This window comes from Trachurus japonicus, chromosome 3, assembly GCF_045865225.1.
Source record: "Trachurus japonicus isolate A0001 chromosome 3, Traja_1.0".
NCBI lineage: Eukaryota > Metazoa > Chordata > Actinopteri > Carangiformes > Carangidae > Trachurus > Trachurus japonicus.
The window spans coordinates 9328338-9347255 of record NC_140909.1 but is presented as its reverse complement, the minus strand read 5'-3'; the positions used below and the strand labels follow the sequence as shown (position 1 = coordinate 9347255).

The following is an 18918-nucleotide window of genomic DNA, read 5'->3' as shown; positions in this document are numbered from 1 at the left end:
GTTGGTTGCGAAACAGGAAGTGAAAACGCTGCTTCCGCCTGGTGGAGTGGAGGGACATTACCATAGTTTTTTTTTTTTTTTTTTTTCATCACAGACTTCATAAATATTTGTATAAAGCATGTTGTTACTGTCCTGATGAAGGTGGTGTTTTTTTTTTGTTTTTTTTTATTAGGTTGTTCACTTTATACGAAACTTTATTTATTTTTAATGGGAACAGGCATAATACAATGTATAAACCGACAATACACTGTCCAAAAAAACAGACAAACAGAAGACAAACGACAGAGCAAACCTAACAACACAACAAAACATGACCAAAACAGGACAGAAAAGCAAAAAACACACACAAGAAAACTAAAACAAAACAAAACAAAAGAACAAACAATTACAACCTTACTCTTCCCAAACCCAAAATGAAAAGAAAGTCACGGTTGCTGAACTACATGAATTGGCGCATGCTGCATGGTTGAGATGATATTAGTGTCCAAATGAGATTCCACTGATAACCAAAAGGACTTATTTTTGTTCTTTAAAAAAACACAATTCAAACCTTAGCAAAACAATGTGTAGCCTACCTTTACTAAGGCATGACACGACACGGTCAAAGAATCACCTGTAAGTGCTCGTCCCTTTGTTCAAATAACCCGCCCATGCAGGGACGACGACGTAAATGAGTTCAGGACTTTATCATTCAATCCCTGACAAAGTCATATACACTATCAGTCAAAACCTTCTCATTCAATGTTTTTTCTTTATTTTTTATGACTTTCTATGTTGTAGATTCAAACAGAGGACATCAAAACTATGAAGGAACACATATGGAGTTCTGTAGTAGCCTAAACAAAAGGGTTAAATAAAGCAGAATATGTTTAAATCTATTCAATTTTTCACAGTAGCCACCTTTTGATTTGATGACAGCTTTTGCACACTTGGTTCTGTCATCAACTCTATGAGGTCGTCACCTGCTGGTTGTTTTAATTAGCCTAACACTTTTTTGTTTAGGCTACTACATAACTCCATATGTGTTTCTTCATAATTTTAATGTCTTAAGTATAAATCTACCATGTAGAAAGTCATACAAATAAAGCAAAAACCATTAAATGAGAAGCTGTGTCCAGACTTTTGTGTATGTAGCCTATTGTTTAACTCTCTCTCTCTCTCTCTGCAAATACTTTTCACATCTGTTCATTACAAGAAAGCCAGTTTTCTGGCAGAGAAAGCTGGCAGGGGGTAGAGCTGGAAGAGAGTTCAGTTTCCTCAGGCTGTAAGGAAACTAAACTCTCTTCCAGCTTCTACCCAATTCCCTCTTTTCTTCCCTGCCCTCTACCCCCACACTCTGGACTATGACACCATTACTGGCGAACAGATGACTATTTGCACTAGCCACTTTATTCTGACACTACTTCTCACTAACACCCAAGAACAAAAATGCCACATATCTGCATTTTTCAACTTCATATCTGCATCCATATTTGCAAACAGAATGTCACACCTATACTTCACACAGTAAATGTGTCTCATATATTTTTATATTGTGTGTATTTATTTTAACAGCACCGTGAATGGAGAGAAACACAATTTAAATGTATGTCGATCATGTAAATCATGTAGCAGTGACAAAAAAAAGTTGACTTTTACTTTGACTTGTCTCACACAAATGCACGCAAACAGGTTGACAGCTGCTACATGTCAGTGTTCAGAGAGAGAGAGGAGGTCAGGTGTCTGTCGGATTAGATCTGTCTGTGCAATGCGTGACTCTGGACGTTAAGGTTGTGGGTTTGATACCCATGTTGACAGAGATCACACCCTGTCAGCACCCTCTGTGGCACTCTCTCTCTCTCTGTTTCTGCATTTCTACTTTGTGCTGCAGTCTTGCATTTGGAGGATGAAAGCACCAGTAGTAGAACTGAAACCTGCAGTCTTTGGGTTTATTTTTCTTTAAAGCTTTGATAGAATCTATCAACACTTTTGACGACTATACACTCTTTGGTAATGTTCCTTCACTTCCAATTGCTCAATTTAACCAGACAGTCAGCTCTACCCTGCTGGAAAATCCAGCTAGAACCAGTTCCCGACCTATATTGGCCAGGTTAATGAGATCTGCAGAGGAAGAACCTGCTTTGTCATGATGAATAACTGTCTCAAGCGTTTACAGGGGCTACTGTTGCTCCAGCATGGACATAAACTATTTTCTTTCAGTTTTTTTAAGAAGGCAGGGGGTTATTGCTTGGAAAATAAAACATATTTAATGAATATATCGCATGTTTTGATGCTGATGCAGCATTTGTATGATTGTTAGTCATGGTTATACTGTATACTATGCAGAATAAATTAGTCATAGACAGATTGAGCTACTGGGGGTTTTCGTGGGCCCCAAGCACTGTCATCACCTTTCTCCCTATTTGCAAAAGCCCTGCTCTGTGTATTGTGAGTCAGGTCCAAGGTGGGTAAAACAGAGACACCTGCAATCCACACAATGTCATTTGACTCACGACACCTCCATAAGGCTCAACAGTAGCAGCCCTGCTGTACGCTCACAATATACTGCACCTACACTTGTGCTTAAATATAGCTCTGAACAACTCATGCAGTCTTTACTCAAAATCCATCTGCACTCAGCACTTCTCAAACTAATGACACTTTTTTTTCTTTTTTTTTACATCAAATCTGAAGCACTAACTTTTTCAGGATGGGTCCATTTGGCTGAAGTTTGGTTCCTGAGTAGGACACTCCACAGTACTTGGCATCAAAAGTCATTACTTTTACAAACACTTGAGCAAAGTCTGTTAATCTGAGTCATTCTCTGCATAAGTGTACCAGCAGCATTCAGCACATTGATTTAACACCTTCACAAACAGGAGATTTATGTTGCAGTTAAACTCTTATTAACTTGCATATATTTCTATTTATTATATAATACTGTACATACGCAAGCTAAACAGAAACATGTAATCTTGAAGCAGAAATGAAAACAATCAGATCAGACAGACATCACACTGCATAATAGACATTGCAGGATATATTTTTGTCATATATTTTCCTCCTTGTATCCTATTTATTTCTTTAATTAAGTATTTTCTCTGGAGCGGCCTGGCCAAATAATTTCCTTCGGGATGAATAAAGTTCTATCTATCTATCTATCTATCTATCTATCTATCTATCTATCTATCTATCTATCTATCTATCTATCTAATATCAATAGCTCATGTTCAAAGAGATATGACAGAAATTCAGATATAATTTCATAGTTTGTAGTTTATTCCATTACAGGCAGGGCAGTGAGGGGGAGGGTTTAAATACATTCTCATTGTGGGGCAGGAAAGGAGGGGAAGCAAACCAGGTAAACATGGACAAGACATAGTTGAATTATTCTTCTTTCAATATAGACCAATTTGTAAATCTGCCAATAGTTAGAATAAATAACTTTCAAATGAAATATATTTCTTTAAATATATGTCAATACTGACATCTTTTTTTATATAGTCATTATCTCCTTATTATATATTTGTTTTCTACATGACTCTATTGGAATTCATCTTTTTTTTTTCTTAGACATCTGCATAAATAATTACACATAGAGGATGGTGCTGTACACATCATGATGGAAAGTATTATAGTGCTTTTTCTTTCAGCAGTGTTTAGTGTATGACCGCCCGCAAGCAAAAAGCTAGTGAATGTAGTCGGAAACTGCTCGTCCAACCTCAGCGTATCTTTGTGAGAGACTAACCGGGGCCTGGCAGGATGATGATGTGAGGAGTGTCAGACTGTAAACTGGCTGGAAACGTCTGCTGTGAGTAAACCACAGCGAAATCTTGTTCCAAATAGAGACGGTGAAGATCACTATGGTGACTCCAGGCTTGGATGGCGGCGGCGCTGCACCGAAAGGTCACTGTGAACAGGCTGTCACTCTCTACAGCATGTCTCACCACTATGAAGGATTTGTAAAAAGAGCATATTGTCACCATGCCATGGGAGAATGTCACATACTTTTTTCCACTCGGACAGAAAAAAAGCTGAAATATAGAACTCCTTACATTTGGGAAAGTCTAAAAAAAAATAAAAAAAATTCCCCACACTGTCCCCCAAAAAACTGAGATTAAAAACCACTGACATCAAACCAATCTGTTAAAAGCGCAATAAGGATAATAATACCATCAAATATAGCAATAAAAGTGATATCAACATTAACAATAATAAATAATGCAAATTGTGAGCCACCTGTTACACCCAGAGTGATATGGAAGATTGTATACCACGTACAGTATTTAGAATCGGCATACATACTGTAATGTTCGAGCCCGTTTACTCGCTCGGTCCAACCTCAAGCTTGTTTGAGATGAACCAGATTAAAGGGAAGCAAACACCTTGACATCCAAGATGACCGAGAGCACCTTGAGAACAAGAGAAATGATATCCTGGGACACTTTTAGGATACACAGTTTGGTCCTGTCAGGTGACCTGGGCGCTTTTATAAGCCTTTTAAAAAGTTTTGAGTTTACATGTATGTTCATGTTTAGAGCTTATTTACTGTGACTTAATGACAAAACTTGTTATACACCAGCCATGCTACTCTGAAATGCATAAAGCATGCAGACCCCGACCACCGGGCATGTTGCTAAGAGCTCTCCGAAGAGAGTACAGGTACAGTAGTTATGAGGTTGGGACTGCGAGTTCATTCAAACCCCAAAGGTGACGAGGTTGTGTTTTCAAAATGAAAGCCATGGCAGTGTCTTCAGGTCAGGAGGATGACATCTTTTCTGTGGTATTGTTGTTGTGTAACAGTCTACATGGGATCCAACAGTATGGCTATGGGAGAGGAGACAATGATCTTAGCTTGTGTTTAAATAAAGCAATATCCATATACATATACAAAATTACACCTCATAAATACATTTGGCAATACAGTGTATTAAATTTTTTGGCAAAAGGGGGCTAAATTGAGCAATATGACATGTGCAAGAGTATTCAAATGTCAATCTAAGTGGCTTAGTGACAATTTCTCTTCAAAAATAAAGAAAAAAAATGTCTTCATGCACTATAAAGAGTAAACAAAAGACTCAAAAACATCCATAGGCGTCTGTAATAACTTTGTCACAATCACTAAATTTTTAAGACACACGAATTCTCACCAATGTAACACACATACTCTCTTTCTCAAAGTCAATTCTCTATAGACCTGAGGAACATTTCGTAATGTCTTCTCACTTCTATTGATTGACGAACATGTCCATCTTCACATTCCTGATTTTTTTTTTTTTTTGTTAAAAAATAAAAACAAAATAAAAGCTGGACAAAAAAATTTCTGGAGCTTCCGAGGGTGCAGGAAGTTGTACAGTACATCAACCCCAGATGATGTGCCTTATGCTAACCTCTTCTACAGTGTTAGTTTTTGAATCCCTGCTCAGTTATAACTAACTCCCTTTGATTTCTTGTTAAGTCAGGGAATTGATGTAATGCTGACGCGTCCCCTACGTGGGTGAGACAACATTGTTTTGGAATGGCATCGTGAAGCTACAGTTATTTATATTCACCCAAAAGCAGCACAGCCCCCTGGCATGCAGAGAGAGGTATCTTTTTTTTTGTTTTCTAAGTCATTGCAATAGTGTGAAAATGCTATAAACAGCGTTCAGAGGGGAAGGAGGAGGGGGACACCTGAAGAATGGAAACAGTTTTGTGAGCTGATCAGTCGTTGGATCTCTGATGAGTGACTGCATTCCATTGCATGCATGTACTTGTGATATGTTTTCAAATTTTGGATGACTGCACCTCTCAATCTAGGGCAAAAAAGGACATCAGAGTCTCGGGGGGGGGGATCACACTACACCATAGATGATAGTGTGTTCTCTTCAGGGCAGTGGCAAGGGGGAGATGTTCGTAAGGAGTGTATGACCGGCGGGGCGACCTCGCCGGGGGAAAGGTCGTTGAGCTCCTCGGATGACGACAGAGGGAAGGAGGGAGACAAGGAGATGCCCGAAGAGGGATCGGCGGATCCCGCAAAAGTGCGTGGGGGCTTGGGGACTAGATTCGGCTCTAGCGTTGCTCTGGCCAGAAGCTGTTTGTCGTCCAACCGCTGTCCGTCTCCGAGACACTCGCCCTGGCTGAAGGAGCCCCGGCCCGACTCCGACTCTCCGTCAGACAGCTCCAGAGGCGGCGAGCTGCTGCCGTCCAGTCGGAAAAGAGAGTCTAGGTACTGGGCGAACTCCAGCACCGCCTGGCTGGGGTTTCCGTTGGACAGCTGGGGCGGAGGAGTAGAAGCTGCCGGTCTGGTCTCTGCCCTCAACTGTTCCTCTACCGTCTCCAGCTCCCAGTCCTCCTTTTCCTCCGTATCCAACACCGGTCGAGAGCCGGTCTGGGGGCTGAGCGGAGCGTTGGGAGTGCTCCCCGGACTGTAGACGCCGGGAATCTGTTGGTTATTATCCCCGTCAGGAAGCATTTGTGGGTTGTTGTTGGCGTTCAGCTCCGGCTTGATGGGCTGAGCCAAGGCGCTCTGGTTTAGCAGAGCCGGGGAATGGTGTCCGCTGTAGCGAGGCGTGGCCGGAGATAGCCGCATCGGACCGTACTCCGGGGTGGAGCCGGCCTCCATCGGGGTGAAGAAGGGCCCGACCTCTCCCAGGTGCTCCGGCGTCGCCTGGCAGAGGCAGTCGGCGGCCAGCAGTTCGGTGCGGGAGCTGAGCGACGGGTTCTCCTCCGGGATCGGGGCGTCCAAAGGGAACGGCAGGCTACCCAGCATCGGCGACCCCCGGAGCGCCGCCGAGGAGCGCCGGGAATCCAGGCTGTAGAGGGACTCGGCGTCCGAGAGGCTCTCCATGACGGCCAGCGGCGCTTTGCGGTCCCTCAGCTCCACCGCCAGCCGCTCTCGTGCTCCGCGCAACACTACAGGCACTGGGGGAGGAGGGCACTCAGAGAAACCATCCAGAGATATTTCAGACTGGGCACATGAACTAGAGGAGAGGAGAAGAACGGGTTGGAGAGTAGCGGCAGGGAAAGGAAGGGGAGAGGGGATCCGAAAACACAACAAGACAGACATAAAAAACGGGTCAAAACAACATACGGAGGGTTATAGAAGAGGGGGAAACTGGAAAGTGTTAATATATGAACCAAATCTAGAGTCTACAGACTAATATCAACACCAGTGAAATGTTACAAAGATGGAAGAAAGAACAGAGAGAAGGAGACTGGGAGTGTAACCTAGTGTGTATATACTCTTGTATTAGCATCTAATACAGAGATATAATATAATTTAACCATCACTACTACATCACACTGACGTCGGACAGGGGCTAAACCAGAGAGGACGAGGTGGGAACTGAATACTACCATACGTTGCAACTGCTCTGTGGTCAGACAGCGTGCATGCGTGCATGAGAGAAGGGAGCACATTATGCAAAATTAGTATTAGCATGCTTTGCTTACCGTAATAATGGTTTTTGTCTTTTTTTTTTTAAACCAAACGAACAGACAGAAATGATAATTTTGAGAAAACAATAAAGTAGCATAGTTAGTAGCAGTAGTATTGTTTAGCACTGGCTAGATTGTTAAAATTAGACATTTTTAGTCCCCCATGAGCACCCCGGCAGTTTAGGAGGAGGTTTCGCTCCAGAGAAACTGAACATACACTGCAAAAACTCAAAATCTTTCCAAGAATATTTGTCTTGTTTCTTGTCAAAATATCTAATTTCTAGTCAAGTTTAATCTCTTTCCACTTAAAATAAGACTCATCACCTAAAAATGCACTTGTTTTTAGATAATTGTCATTTGTTTCAAACTAATTTTCATTTTTTTGTGCTTAATCAGAAAGAAGAAAAACTTGCTCTACTATCAGATTCTTCTACTTATTTCAAGTGAAAATATGCTTGAAAGAAGTAAAAAGAGTCAAAAACAAGCTACTTTTTAATGTGATGAGTCTCATTTTAAGTATAATGAAATTAGTTTTGACTAGAAATGACATTTTTACTAAAAATAAGACAAATATTCTTGGTAAGATTTTGAGTTTTTGCAGTGCACAGGCTCAAACACATTGTTGTATATATTATTCTTTGAAGCTCCGACAACACCCACAGCGGTGCCTGGTGTACTAACCGAACACTACTGTTCCTGCGGTGGTGGGTTGTTGTGGGCGTCGGCTGCTGAGAAGTCGTTGACGTGTCCATGAACATGGTCTCGGGGTTCAAGTCCACTTCTGTGGGGCTCACCATGATCTTGGCTGCGGACAGCAAAGCCGTTTTCCCTTTGTTGTAGTTCTCCAGCACCTGTCACAGAGCACAGAGGCAAACGGAGAGACGTGACTCGATGGGTAAAAAGTAAGATAAGAGCAAGAGAGCAGGGAAGGAGGAGGGTGTGTTGAGGTTGGGAATCCACATGGAAGGAAAAGTAATTTCATAGAGAAAGATACTGTATATAATCTTAGTAAATCAGAAAAAATAATCTCCCTGAGCAGTTTTATAATTCAATAACTGCTGCATTAAATCAATAAAGTGTAAAAAATGTTGCTCATTTTGCAGACAAAGAAATTAGTATTTCTGCCCATGCATCATATACAGATAGATAAATGTTAAAATGTTGTAAAAGGTTTGAATAAATGAACAGTAGATGGATGCATTAACACTAAATCCAAGAATGTCTAGTTACGCATCTCGGCTCACCCTTGGTCTGATCTATATTTAACTGCAGATATGATCACATCCATCATTATAGTGGTAAAAAGCCGAGTGTAGATAAGTGCAATCTAAAGGTAAGCTCACACCTACTCCAACTGACATTAAACACCCACAGCGAAGTCATGATGCCTGAGAAAGAAATGCACAAGATCGACAGTGTGTGATAAAGAAACACACACCATCAAGAGTATGTAGCTTCAAAACCACTCAAGAAAAATGTCACACTACATTTCTTTTTAAACTATGTTGTGTTAAAATGTGTTAAAAATGAGAGGAACACAAACATTAACGGCAAATCACATCAACACACAATTAACATGTTAACTTTAATAAGTCGGTAAAAGAACATTGTGGTGTAAAAACAACTGGAACACACATAAAATGACATGAAATACATGTAACGATGGAAAATAAAACAGAAAAGAATGAAAATTAATGTAAACAATGTTAAAAAATGGCATTAAATTAACATGTTAATAAGTATGTGATGCAGATGGTTATTATCCACAAATGAGAACATGACAGTGTTACATGAGGACAAGTTTGCTGCAACTGACAAACTACAACAACATTTTTTTGGCACTAACAACACCACACACATCACCTGCATTTGTAGGCACAACAACCAACAAATTATAGCAAAACATCCAAACAAAACAAGACATGAGACTCTGAGCCCATGGAGGGAAATCTGTGCTGCAGTTTTATTCTTTTATTTTTTTTTTGCATTATGCAATAATGTACTGCAGTCCCTATAGCCATGGAGCGACATGTCATATATAATTTATAAAAGAACATTATGACAAAGCATTATGAAATGCACAGTTGAGAACATTAAAAATATAATTCCAGTTTTGGAGTTTCTCAACTGTACCAACTGGGTAATAAAGAGAAATTAGAAATCTGTCAGATTCAGTTTTACAGCAGAATAGCGGAGCTGAGTACAGTCCTGATATTTACACATTTGTTCCTCCTATATTGCACCGTCTGCAGCTGATGAGTAATTGACAGTTCCTTGAAGGGATTATGACCAAGGAAAAGCTGAATGTGCGCTTTCAGAAAGCAGAAAAGGGAAAAGAAATCTTGAGAGAAGAGCTGCAGCTCCTGAGAAAAAAGACCCAGCCAAGGAGGAAGAAAGAGCAGCTAATGTGAGAGAAATTAGGTTACCATGGAAACTTTGTGAATACAAAGACGACTTGTTAACTTGGGGGGAGCGGAGTTAGCAAGTTCATGCCACAACACTTGACCAAATGTACCGCAGCTATGAGAGGAGTGGAAAAGAACGAAGAGCTGAAATTAAGGATGAAGAATCTCATTAATAGGAGAAAAGAGTGCAGGTGGGTTTGGACGTGGACAGGCTCGGTTTTCTTTTTCTTTTACTTTTTACAGAGGTTTAAAGAGATTAGAAACTTACTGTATGTGCTGTTGTATACAACATAAACCTGAGATCTATTCCAGCAGCTATTTCATTTAACTTAATGGAGCCATTTAATTTACCACCCCATCTTGATTTGTGAACTGTTTCAGATTCTTTTCATTTCAATCTCCTTGCTTCTTGCTTTTCCTGGAACGCCTTCTCACGGTTTCCAGTGAACTTGCCCAGACTTGCCTGCATCCAGCTTATGTGTAACTGGAAAGAGCAATAATACTAGTAGGAAGGCTTGATGGCAAGGGAGGATGATTACTCAGATTTCTCAGCTGCTGCAGCAGTTAAAATGCTTTGCAGGCGTTTGTGGATTCTGTCCTGGGAGGAGATGACACACTCTCCTCATCTTTGATGAATTTGTTACTGTAGATATCAGACTTTTACGGCCCTTTCTCCACGGACTGACAGCATATTCTGAGTTTTACATCAGGCAAAATGTGTCTCCTGTGGAACTTCACGGTTATGAGACACCACTTCATCTCGGCCTTTCCGCTTAGTCACAGTATTAGTGGTGTTAAAGACTATTTTAAAGTGTTTGGCAGTGAATTAAAACTGAAGAGATGACCGCTCTGACTGATAACTGTGGTAAACATAGTGGCTAATGAAAGCCAGGTAAATACTGAGTGTCATAAAGTCTATACAGTAGAATCTGAAGCACTGTCTGGCATTTGTAAACTACATTTTTCAGAAAAAGGAGAAACAATCAGACCCACACCAGTGTTGTGAGAGTTGGGTGGGTCTGATTGGGTTTGTGCTGGAATGCATGAATCATCATCATCATCATCTTCAGCTGTAAGTGCTCCACACTGAGAGTCACAGGGGCTGTTAATAAATGGGGGAACAGAGACCGAGCACGGCTGTGGGGCAGGAGTACAGTCTGTTAGAGGGGGAGGAAGAAAAACGACAGACGCTGCATCTAAAGAAGAAGAAGGAGAAGGAGAAGCAGCAGCAGCAGCAGCAGCAGCAGCAACGGTGAGAGAAACAGAGATGGACTCAGTCTCTGTGAGAGAGGCAGTACACGGCGGGTCTTTGTGGGTGGGGGATGGGGGATCAGGGGGGAGAGGGGGAGAGTTTAATTCTGATTGTGTGTTTATGAGCACATCTGTACTGCAGGGGGGATGACTGACTTCCACTTCCTCTGGTTCCAAGTTTTCCTGCTCAGACAGGGGACAAAATGGTTCCAGTACCTGCAGAAACACCAGAGGTATCACACTACAGACTAGTCACACACTCATCAACACACACACACACACACACACGCACACACACACACACACACACACACACACACTTACACACCTCTATACTGTACATATACACGCACTGCAAACAGAGAGGAACAAACTATAACTCCGCAGCCAGAGAGAGAAAGTGCAGTCCCCACAGTGGATCCGACACATGCAAACATACACATTAACACCCTGTTATCAAAACAGACGTTCAATGTGCATGACGGAAAACGCTCAGAAAGACCAGAGAGAGGGAGAGAAAGAGAGAGAGAGAGACCACGACACCAACCGGGAGTGAACGGTTCCCATGCTTTGAGACTGGAGCAATGTGGAGAAAACAAAAAGGTGTGTTCAGTTGCAGGTTAATGACGAGTCGCATGCATCGATTTTCCCAAACGCCCCCAAAACAAAAGGGAACTTTGTAAACAGACATAAATTCAAAGGGATAGTTCAACATTTTGGCAAACTGGCCCATTGCCATAATCCCTATAGTCATAGCAGTAGGTTCGTTACCTTTAATTGTTGGTGCAAGCTATTTTTAGAACGCCGGAGCAGAGCCGCGAGCTGCTAAGAGCTACACTACGGAGGGTAATGGGATTTCTTGTTTTCCCTCATCAAATACACAATCCAACAACTCCACAACACTGTCGTGGACAAGTTGTGACCTGCACATTCACCACGCTATGAGATAATAACACAACGTTACCACACAGAGTTGTTTTAGAGGCAAATGCATGCAAAACCGCTGCTGCAGTTTTTCGGCAAGCAGTCTCAATTGCCTCGAAAGCAACTCTGTCTCGTAATGTTATATTATCTCATAGCGTGGTGAATGTGCAGGTCACAACTTGTCCACGACAGTGTTGTGGAGTTGTTGGATTGTGTATTTGAGGAGTTTGATGAGGGAAACCAAGAAATCCCATTAGCCTCCGTAGCGTAGCTCTGAGCAGCTCGCGGCTCTGCTCCGCCGTTCTAAAAACAGCTTGCACCGACAATTAAAGGTAACGAACCTACTGCTATGACTATAGGGATTATGTCAATGGGCCAATTTGCCAAAATGTTGACCTAACCCTTTAAAGGGGAATGCCACTGAATGTGTAAAAATTAGGATTGAGATTTAAATGCCAGTTTATAGAAACACAGATAACTGTGCATCTTATGACACATCAGCCACCTTGTTGGAGCTGGTCTGTTTGTAAAATTGTTGATTTAAAAAAAAAAAAAAAATACATGTGTCACACACCCGTCAGTTTTAAACAGTGGTATCCCCCTTTATGAACAACTGTTGATAACAGCTTCTTTTTTTTTCTTTTTTTACACCTCGATCCAATACAAACACACACACACACACACACACACTCACTCAGCACCCAGTGTTGGAAATCGGGAACAAGAATAAAAAGCCGCTTCACCGTCACTTCAACCATCAACCATGTGCATGCACACATAAAAACACAGACCTTGTTTAGACCCTCCATCACCATGTGGGGCATGTGCTCATTAAGCATGGCGGGTGATATGATGACCTCATCGAAGGCCTTGTTGTCGCCCCACAGAGCTGAGTAGGTCGGCTCCTCCTGACCACAGCTACGGGGAGAAAAAGAGGGAGAGGCAGCCTGTCAGTCATGGCCAAAGACAAAGTGAACACACGCTGATTTACAGCCTGTCCCAGTGTCCTTCAGAACAATGGAGCAGGAGGAAGCACAAGTAATCACATTACAAATAATCTTATTTTAGAAACCAGCACATGCTCAGATGTTGAGGGAGTAAGAACAAGACGCCACGCGACCGACTTAGTGCGTGATTGGGTAAGTGCGTGAATAAGCAGGTGTACGGGTATAATAGGTAATAAAGTGCTTTGGTGGGCGCATTTCCCACACAGTGCAAAAACCGCAAAACGAGCAGGTATGAAAACGTCCGGGTGCAAAAGACAGGAGGGTTATAAAATGAAATAATATTAGGCAGCTCGGCAGAGTGCAAAACAGAAGAGTAGGGCAGTGCCGCATGACACACTCTAAACCCACACTGCTGCCTTTTCCCACGGAGCTGCCAGTTCTTTTATGTCACAGGTGTGAAACAAATGCAAGATTTACTTTGAGGAAAAACAGTGTCCACGCATCAGTTATACAACCACTTGCCCATTTGTGAACTGGAGTTGTACGCTTAAAAATGTATGCTTTGAGCTCAAAGACAAGCTTTTAAGAGCCACTAACACTACTCACTTGTGGAATCTGCAGCAAAAAAACAAAAAAAAACCAAAAAACAGCAACATTTGGAGATTTAATTGCTCGGATCTACCCACGGCTTTCAAATCAATTTTCTCACCATGTCTCTGGAGGGTGGTTGTGCACCACATGGATGATTCTGCCGGGAGGGTAGAGGGGGGTGGAGGCTGAAAGGGCAATGCTGAGGTCACTGGGATGGAGCCACAGGCGACTGCTGGGGGGAGCTGCTGCCGGCTGAGCCTGAGGGTCCTCGTCCTCCAGTGGAAGCTCTGATTTGGGGATGCATTTGGTGCCTCCCGCAATGATCCTCCACTGTGGCAAAGAAGAAGAAGAAGGAGAAGGGAAAAAAAGAAAAAGAAAAAAGTATTACATAACGTAACACATCTGAAGCTAAATTTATCTTCTGTATGTTGTATGTTTCTTCTGCAACAGCCAGGGGTTATCTATCTAGAATGATGCTTCAATTACAGCAGAGATAACGGCTGCAGTGTTGTGAGAGGATGTGGGGAAGCCTGTTGGAAATACAGCCGAGGTGTGACGCTGCTCGGTTCATCTTGTTGATTTTGATCGATGGAAATGTGATGAAACTATTTAATCACCTATTATTATCAGTGACTATTTGTAGAAGAGGTGACAGTCCATGATGCATTCCCATTTATCACTGCGAGATGACACAGTTTTGTTCTTGGCAACATTAAGATTTATCATTTTCTTTGATGCTTTTGCGGTACAAACGGTGCATCATCATCATCCTCTTCTACCCGTATTATAGGATTAAGTCACCTTTGGCTTGTTACTTTTCTGTAGGACTTCCAGAAGGTGGCGTCGGAAACCCTCCAGTTGAGAAAGGCCGAGCCTGCGAGAGACACAAGAGGCAGATGAATGTGTTTGGTAACACTGCAGCAAGGTGAAGTTGATCACAGAGCAGTGGATTTAGATGACAGATATACCTTGGTACCAGGTCTTTTCCTAATACCACCGATGATACAAACTCTTTGGAGTACTCCATGGCATCCTCACTGGGAAAACAGAAGAAAGAACAAAGGTTAAATGAGGTGAACATGAACTGTGCATGCATCTGTTTTGATATAACAAGCATCAAACTTATCTAAAACCAATAATTGTATATAATAGACTACAGTATTCAACATGGGTTAAACATGCTGGACATATTTGAAGGAATACATCTATCTGTACATATATAGCTACGAGTGTGAATGCTTTTATATGCATAATGCTTGAAAATAAGCAAGATAAACTTTTTAAAAAAACAAACCAAATCAACAGAGAAAGCTCCAAACGGCAGAAAAACAACTTCCACACCTGATTTGCATGTGAACAGGTGACCAGTAAAGAAGGACAAGTGTGGTCAGACTTTAAAATAGGAGGGCGTCTATAAAACAGGTTTAAGTGTCGCTGCTTTTTGAGCAGGGCAACCGAGAACAAAGAAAAGAATCCGACTTTTATTTTTATGGCTGGAGGAAGTTCGTTGTCATCCATTTGATGAATCCAGTTTGCATCTACACACGAGTACAGAACTGCAAACGAGATGCAAAGGACCCTGTGCAGTGTTATAAATGTGGACAGCACCAGGGCCAGTGACACCTCTAGATTGACGTTTCCACTGTATCTTCACAGCATATCATGTTCATCTACTGTAACTAGTGTGTGTCCCCAGAGGACGGATATTTTGGGTGTTTCCTGTTATCAGTGTGTTATGGGAAACACCAGTCGGTTCAGATATTCCCTCATTTGGTGTTTGAAAAGAGTTTGACATGAACTCTGTGTGAAAGCATCTGCATTGTTCTCCACTCTTCTGTTGTTTCTGTCTGTATTTTGTCACCTGAGCGTCTTCCAACTCAACTCTGAGAAATTACTTTGACTCGACTTCAATGAAAAGCCCAAAAAAATGCACTGCAGCATTTAGTAATCTCCTGGTGCAGCCTCTCTCTCAGCATGATTTGCATAGCAAACACAGTTAAAACTGCAGCCAGCTGCATGGCGGAGCGTTAGATATCGTTCCAGTGTGAACAGTCAAAATGCTAATGAACTGTGAACCACTGGACCAGAAATAAACGATTCTGTTAAGGGAAAAAAAAGACAAACGAAAGTGTAAACAACAGTTTATGGGTACAGGCCAAAAACACTTCTTTTGGTCCCTTATACTTCACAACATCCTGTTCCCTTTTAAATTCTAAGATACAGCCAACAGGCCAATACATTTAAGGATGTTATATCCTCTTTTTAGACTGATGATACAGGAGAAATGATGTGGTTGTGGTCATCTCAAATTAATAAATACTATGTTTTATGGCAGATACAAGGCTAAATCTGTCACTGTTTGGCTGCCTTATAAAAAGACGTACAAGCTTTTCTATAACAATTATAGCGTTACATTTGATATCATTAGGTAACAGATATCTTGGTGGTGACTTCTTGCCTCTGGGTTTTCAAATGTGATTATAAAATAAAAGGTTAAGAAAAATAAATATGCTCCAAAAAAATGACACCAGTGCACAAAAAAATTTAACCCACGTCCCTCCCACCACCGTGTTTAATCTCTGGTGTAAACACAGAAAAGAACCATTTCTGTTGAACTGAAAATTCACAGCGCTATTGAGCAAAAAATATTTACATCAGGTCTGATATAACTCTCAGGTTTAGCACAGATGTGACGTGAGCAACAGCTGCAACGGAGCCAGGTCTTCAGTAAACAGCGCTGACCTCGGTGTAACCCGTGACAACAGCCTACTACAACCAAACCATCACACTTGAGTTAAACACGAGTGGAATGTATAAACATGCACAGCATTTATGCATAAATCAGGTTTTTATCATTTCCTGCTGTTTCTGGATTCAGACAGAAAGACTTAAAGGGATAGTTCAACATTTGGCAAATTGACCTATTGCCATAATCGCTATAGTTATAGCAGTAGGTTCGTTACCTTTAATTGTCGGTGCAAGCTATTTTTAGAACGGTGGAGCAGAGCCGCGAGCTGCTCAGAGCTACGCTATGGAGACTAATGGGATTTCTTGGTTTCCCTCATCAAACTCATCGAATACACAATCCAACAACTCCAAAACGCTCTGGTGGACAAGTTGTGACCTGCACATTCACCACGCTATGAGATAATAACAGAACGTTATGAGACAGAGTTGTTTTAGAGGTAAATACAGAGACTGCTTGCTGAAAAACTGCCCCTGAAGGCAACATGCATCAGCGGTTTTGCATGAATTTACCTCAAAAACAACTCTGTCTCATAACGTTCTGTTATTATCTCATAGTGTGGTGAATGTGCAGGTCACAACTTGTCCACCAGAGCGTTTTGGAGTTGTTGGATTGTGTATTTGTTGAGTTTGATGAGGGAAACCAAGAAATCCCATTAGCCTCCGTAGCGTAGCTCTGAGCAGCTCGCGGCTCTGCTCCGCCGTTCTAAAAATAGCTTGCACCGACAATTAAAGGTAACGAACCTACTGCTATGACTATAGGGATTATGGCAATGGGCCAATTTGCCAAAATGTTGAACTATCCCTTTAACTTGCATCTTGCAGTTCACACACACACTGAGAGACTGACTCACCTGAGAAGGCCACCAGGTGGAGAGTAAGAGTAGCAGTGAAGTGTGGGATACTGAGGTCTCAGCAGGAAGGAGAGGATAGCAGCAGTGCCTGCACCCAGAGAATGGCCGACGATCACCAGCCCATAGTGCATGGTGCCCTTGTTCTGCGTGGGAAAGTCACAGTCACTAACACTCGGAGCAAAACAGTGAAGATAATTATCTGAACCAACTGCCTCTACTGTTGTTTGCAGAGGAAGACTTTGTAAACAGTTGGGGTTAGGGTTCGTGTTCAGATGAAGACAGATTATAGACAATGTTTAATACTGAACCAGCACACTCAGTCATGTACCAAGTCTCTCCCGAAGGCTTGTGACAAGATCATTTCCTGCTCCAGTTTCTTCTTAATGTATTCTGCTGAGTAAACCATCCCCTGGAAGTGGAAAGGAAAAGAAAGGTATTCAAAGAGAGGGGAGGGAAGGAGGAATGGGAGAAAGAGAGAGAGAAAGAATTATAGACAGGAAGTCTGTGTCATCTCTTAGTAAAATATCCATAGTTTTCGCTCTCCTATTAACAACTGAATTGACCTTTAGAGTCTGGGACACTGTGACTGTCTAGTTGAAACTTAACTGTGAGAAATGAGGTCAGGAGATGTTTCTGTTTCAAACCACTTTCTATCACGCATACAGTATAATACTCAGTAATCTCTCACCTTGTGGCCGAGCCACGTCCCGTGCTGCTCCTCTACAGGCAAACGTTCAGAATCGCCCGTCAGATCAGTCAAGGCATCCTGAAACACATTACAGAGATGTAAAAAGACATAATACACAAAAGATTAAATAGAGCTGAGAAAATGCAGAGAAAAAGCTACAAACCAAAAATACCATTAACATACATGTATGTCTTAATATAGCATTAACGATACTTTAACATACCAAGAGTTTTAAGACTATAAAATGACAGTATTTGTGCTCATCCTGACTCCATAAACCAGTCTCACTCTCTCCCTCTAATATCTAAGTTAATAGTCACCACTGAAATGACTGACACTTCGTCCTGAGGCAGTAATCAACATGCAGCTTTTTTTTGCTTAAACAAAGTTTTTCTTGGCTCCACATGAGACTATAATAGTATCTGACTAGAGAAGACGAGCAGCCGCCTTTGAAAGGTTGTTTTCTCATCTCAGTGGTGCGTGTCAGAAGTTTGCTCTGATTGTACCGACATTTCCCACATTAGCCCTCGCAAACGCTTTGACAGTGTGTGTTTTCACATATTCACTTCTGAATGTGGACAGTCACACTCAATGTGGCGACAGAAAACCATCAAAATAAAAACAAAAAAGGCTAAAAATTCACCTTTGGCGACAGGGTCCCTCTGATACTGATGACAACTTTCTTTTTATCGTGATCCACCGCCACAAAAAATGGAGTCTCGTAAACCTGTGTAGATGCGGAGTGAAACAGACAGAAGAAGTTGGTCATAAAGACGAAAAGTGGACAAATACTTCATAGTTTCATTACTGAGAGCCTTCAGAGAGTCTTTGTCATCGCACCTTTCTCAGTTTGGCACAGCGCACACAGTCATATAAGTCACTGCATGGAAGGAATTTATAGATGGAAACTCAGCGCTATCCAAACTCTGCTCTGCTTTACAAATCAATGTCAGAGTGCAGCAGCAGCTCAACAGTTTCCTGTGCATACTATGGAAAATATACATAAAAACTAAACACTGGCACTTAATATCTTATGTAACAGGGAAACAATTTTAACAACTAAATACTGTCAAGAGTGAGCTGGTTTACTGATATGGAATTAACTGTCTGAAATA

The 18918-nt window shown here is 41.7% G+C and overlaps 1 protein-coding gene across 2 annotated transcripts in view; it reads right to left on the bottom strand.

Annotated features, from left to right (window-relative positions):
• Window positions 1-3237: 3237 nt before the first annotated feature.
• Window positions 3238-18918, bottom strand: part of dagla (diacylglycerol lipase, alpha) — a 38941-nt gene continuing 23260 nt past the window's right edge. For both annotated transcript variants that reach the window (XM_085759902.1, XM_085759909.1), the window contains exons 11-20: window positions 18447-18530; window positions 17804-17881; window positions 17444-17524; window positions 17116-17258; window positions 14485-14553; window positions 14318-14390; window positions 13635-13846; window positions 12770-12896; window positions 8080-8249; window positions 3238-6941 (exon numbers count right to left, since the gene is read on the bottom strand). In XM_085759902.1, the coding sequence (XP_085616028.1) occupies window positions 5819-6941; window positions 8080-8249; window positions 12770-12896; window positions 13635-13846; window positions 14318-14390; window positions 14485-14553; window positions 17116-17258; window positions 17444-17524; window positions 17804-17881; window positions 18447-18530 (2160 nt within the window). In that variant the 3' untranslated portion in view covers window positions 3238-5818. The remainder of the gene's footprint in view (window positions 6942-8079; window positions 8250-12769; window positions 12897-13634; window positions 13847-14317; window positions 14391-14484; window positions 14554-17115; window positions 17259-17443; window positions 17525-17803; window positions 17882-18446; window positions 18531-18918) is intronic.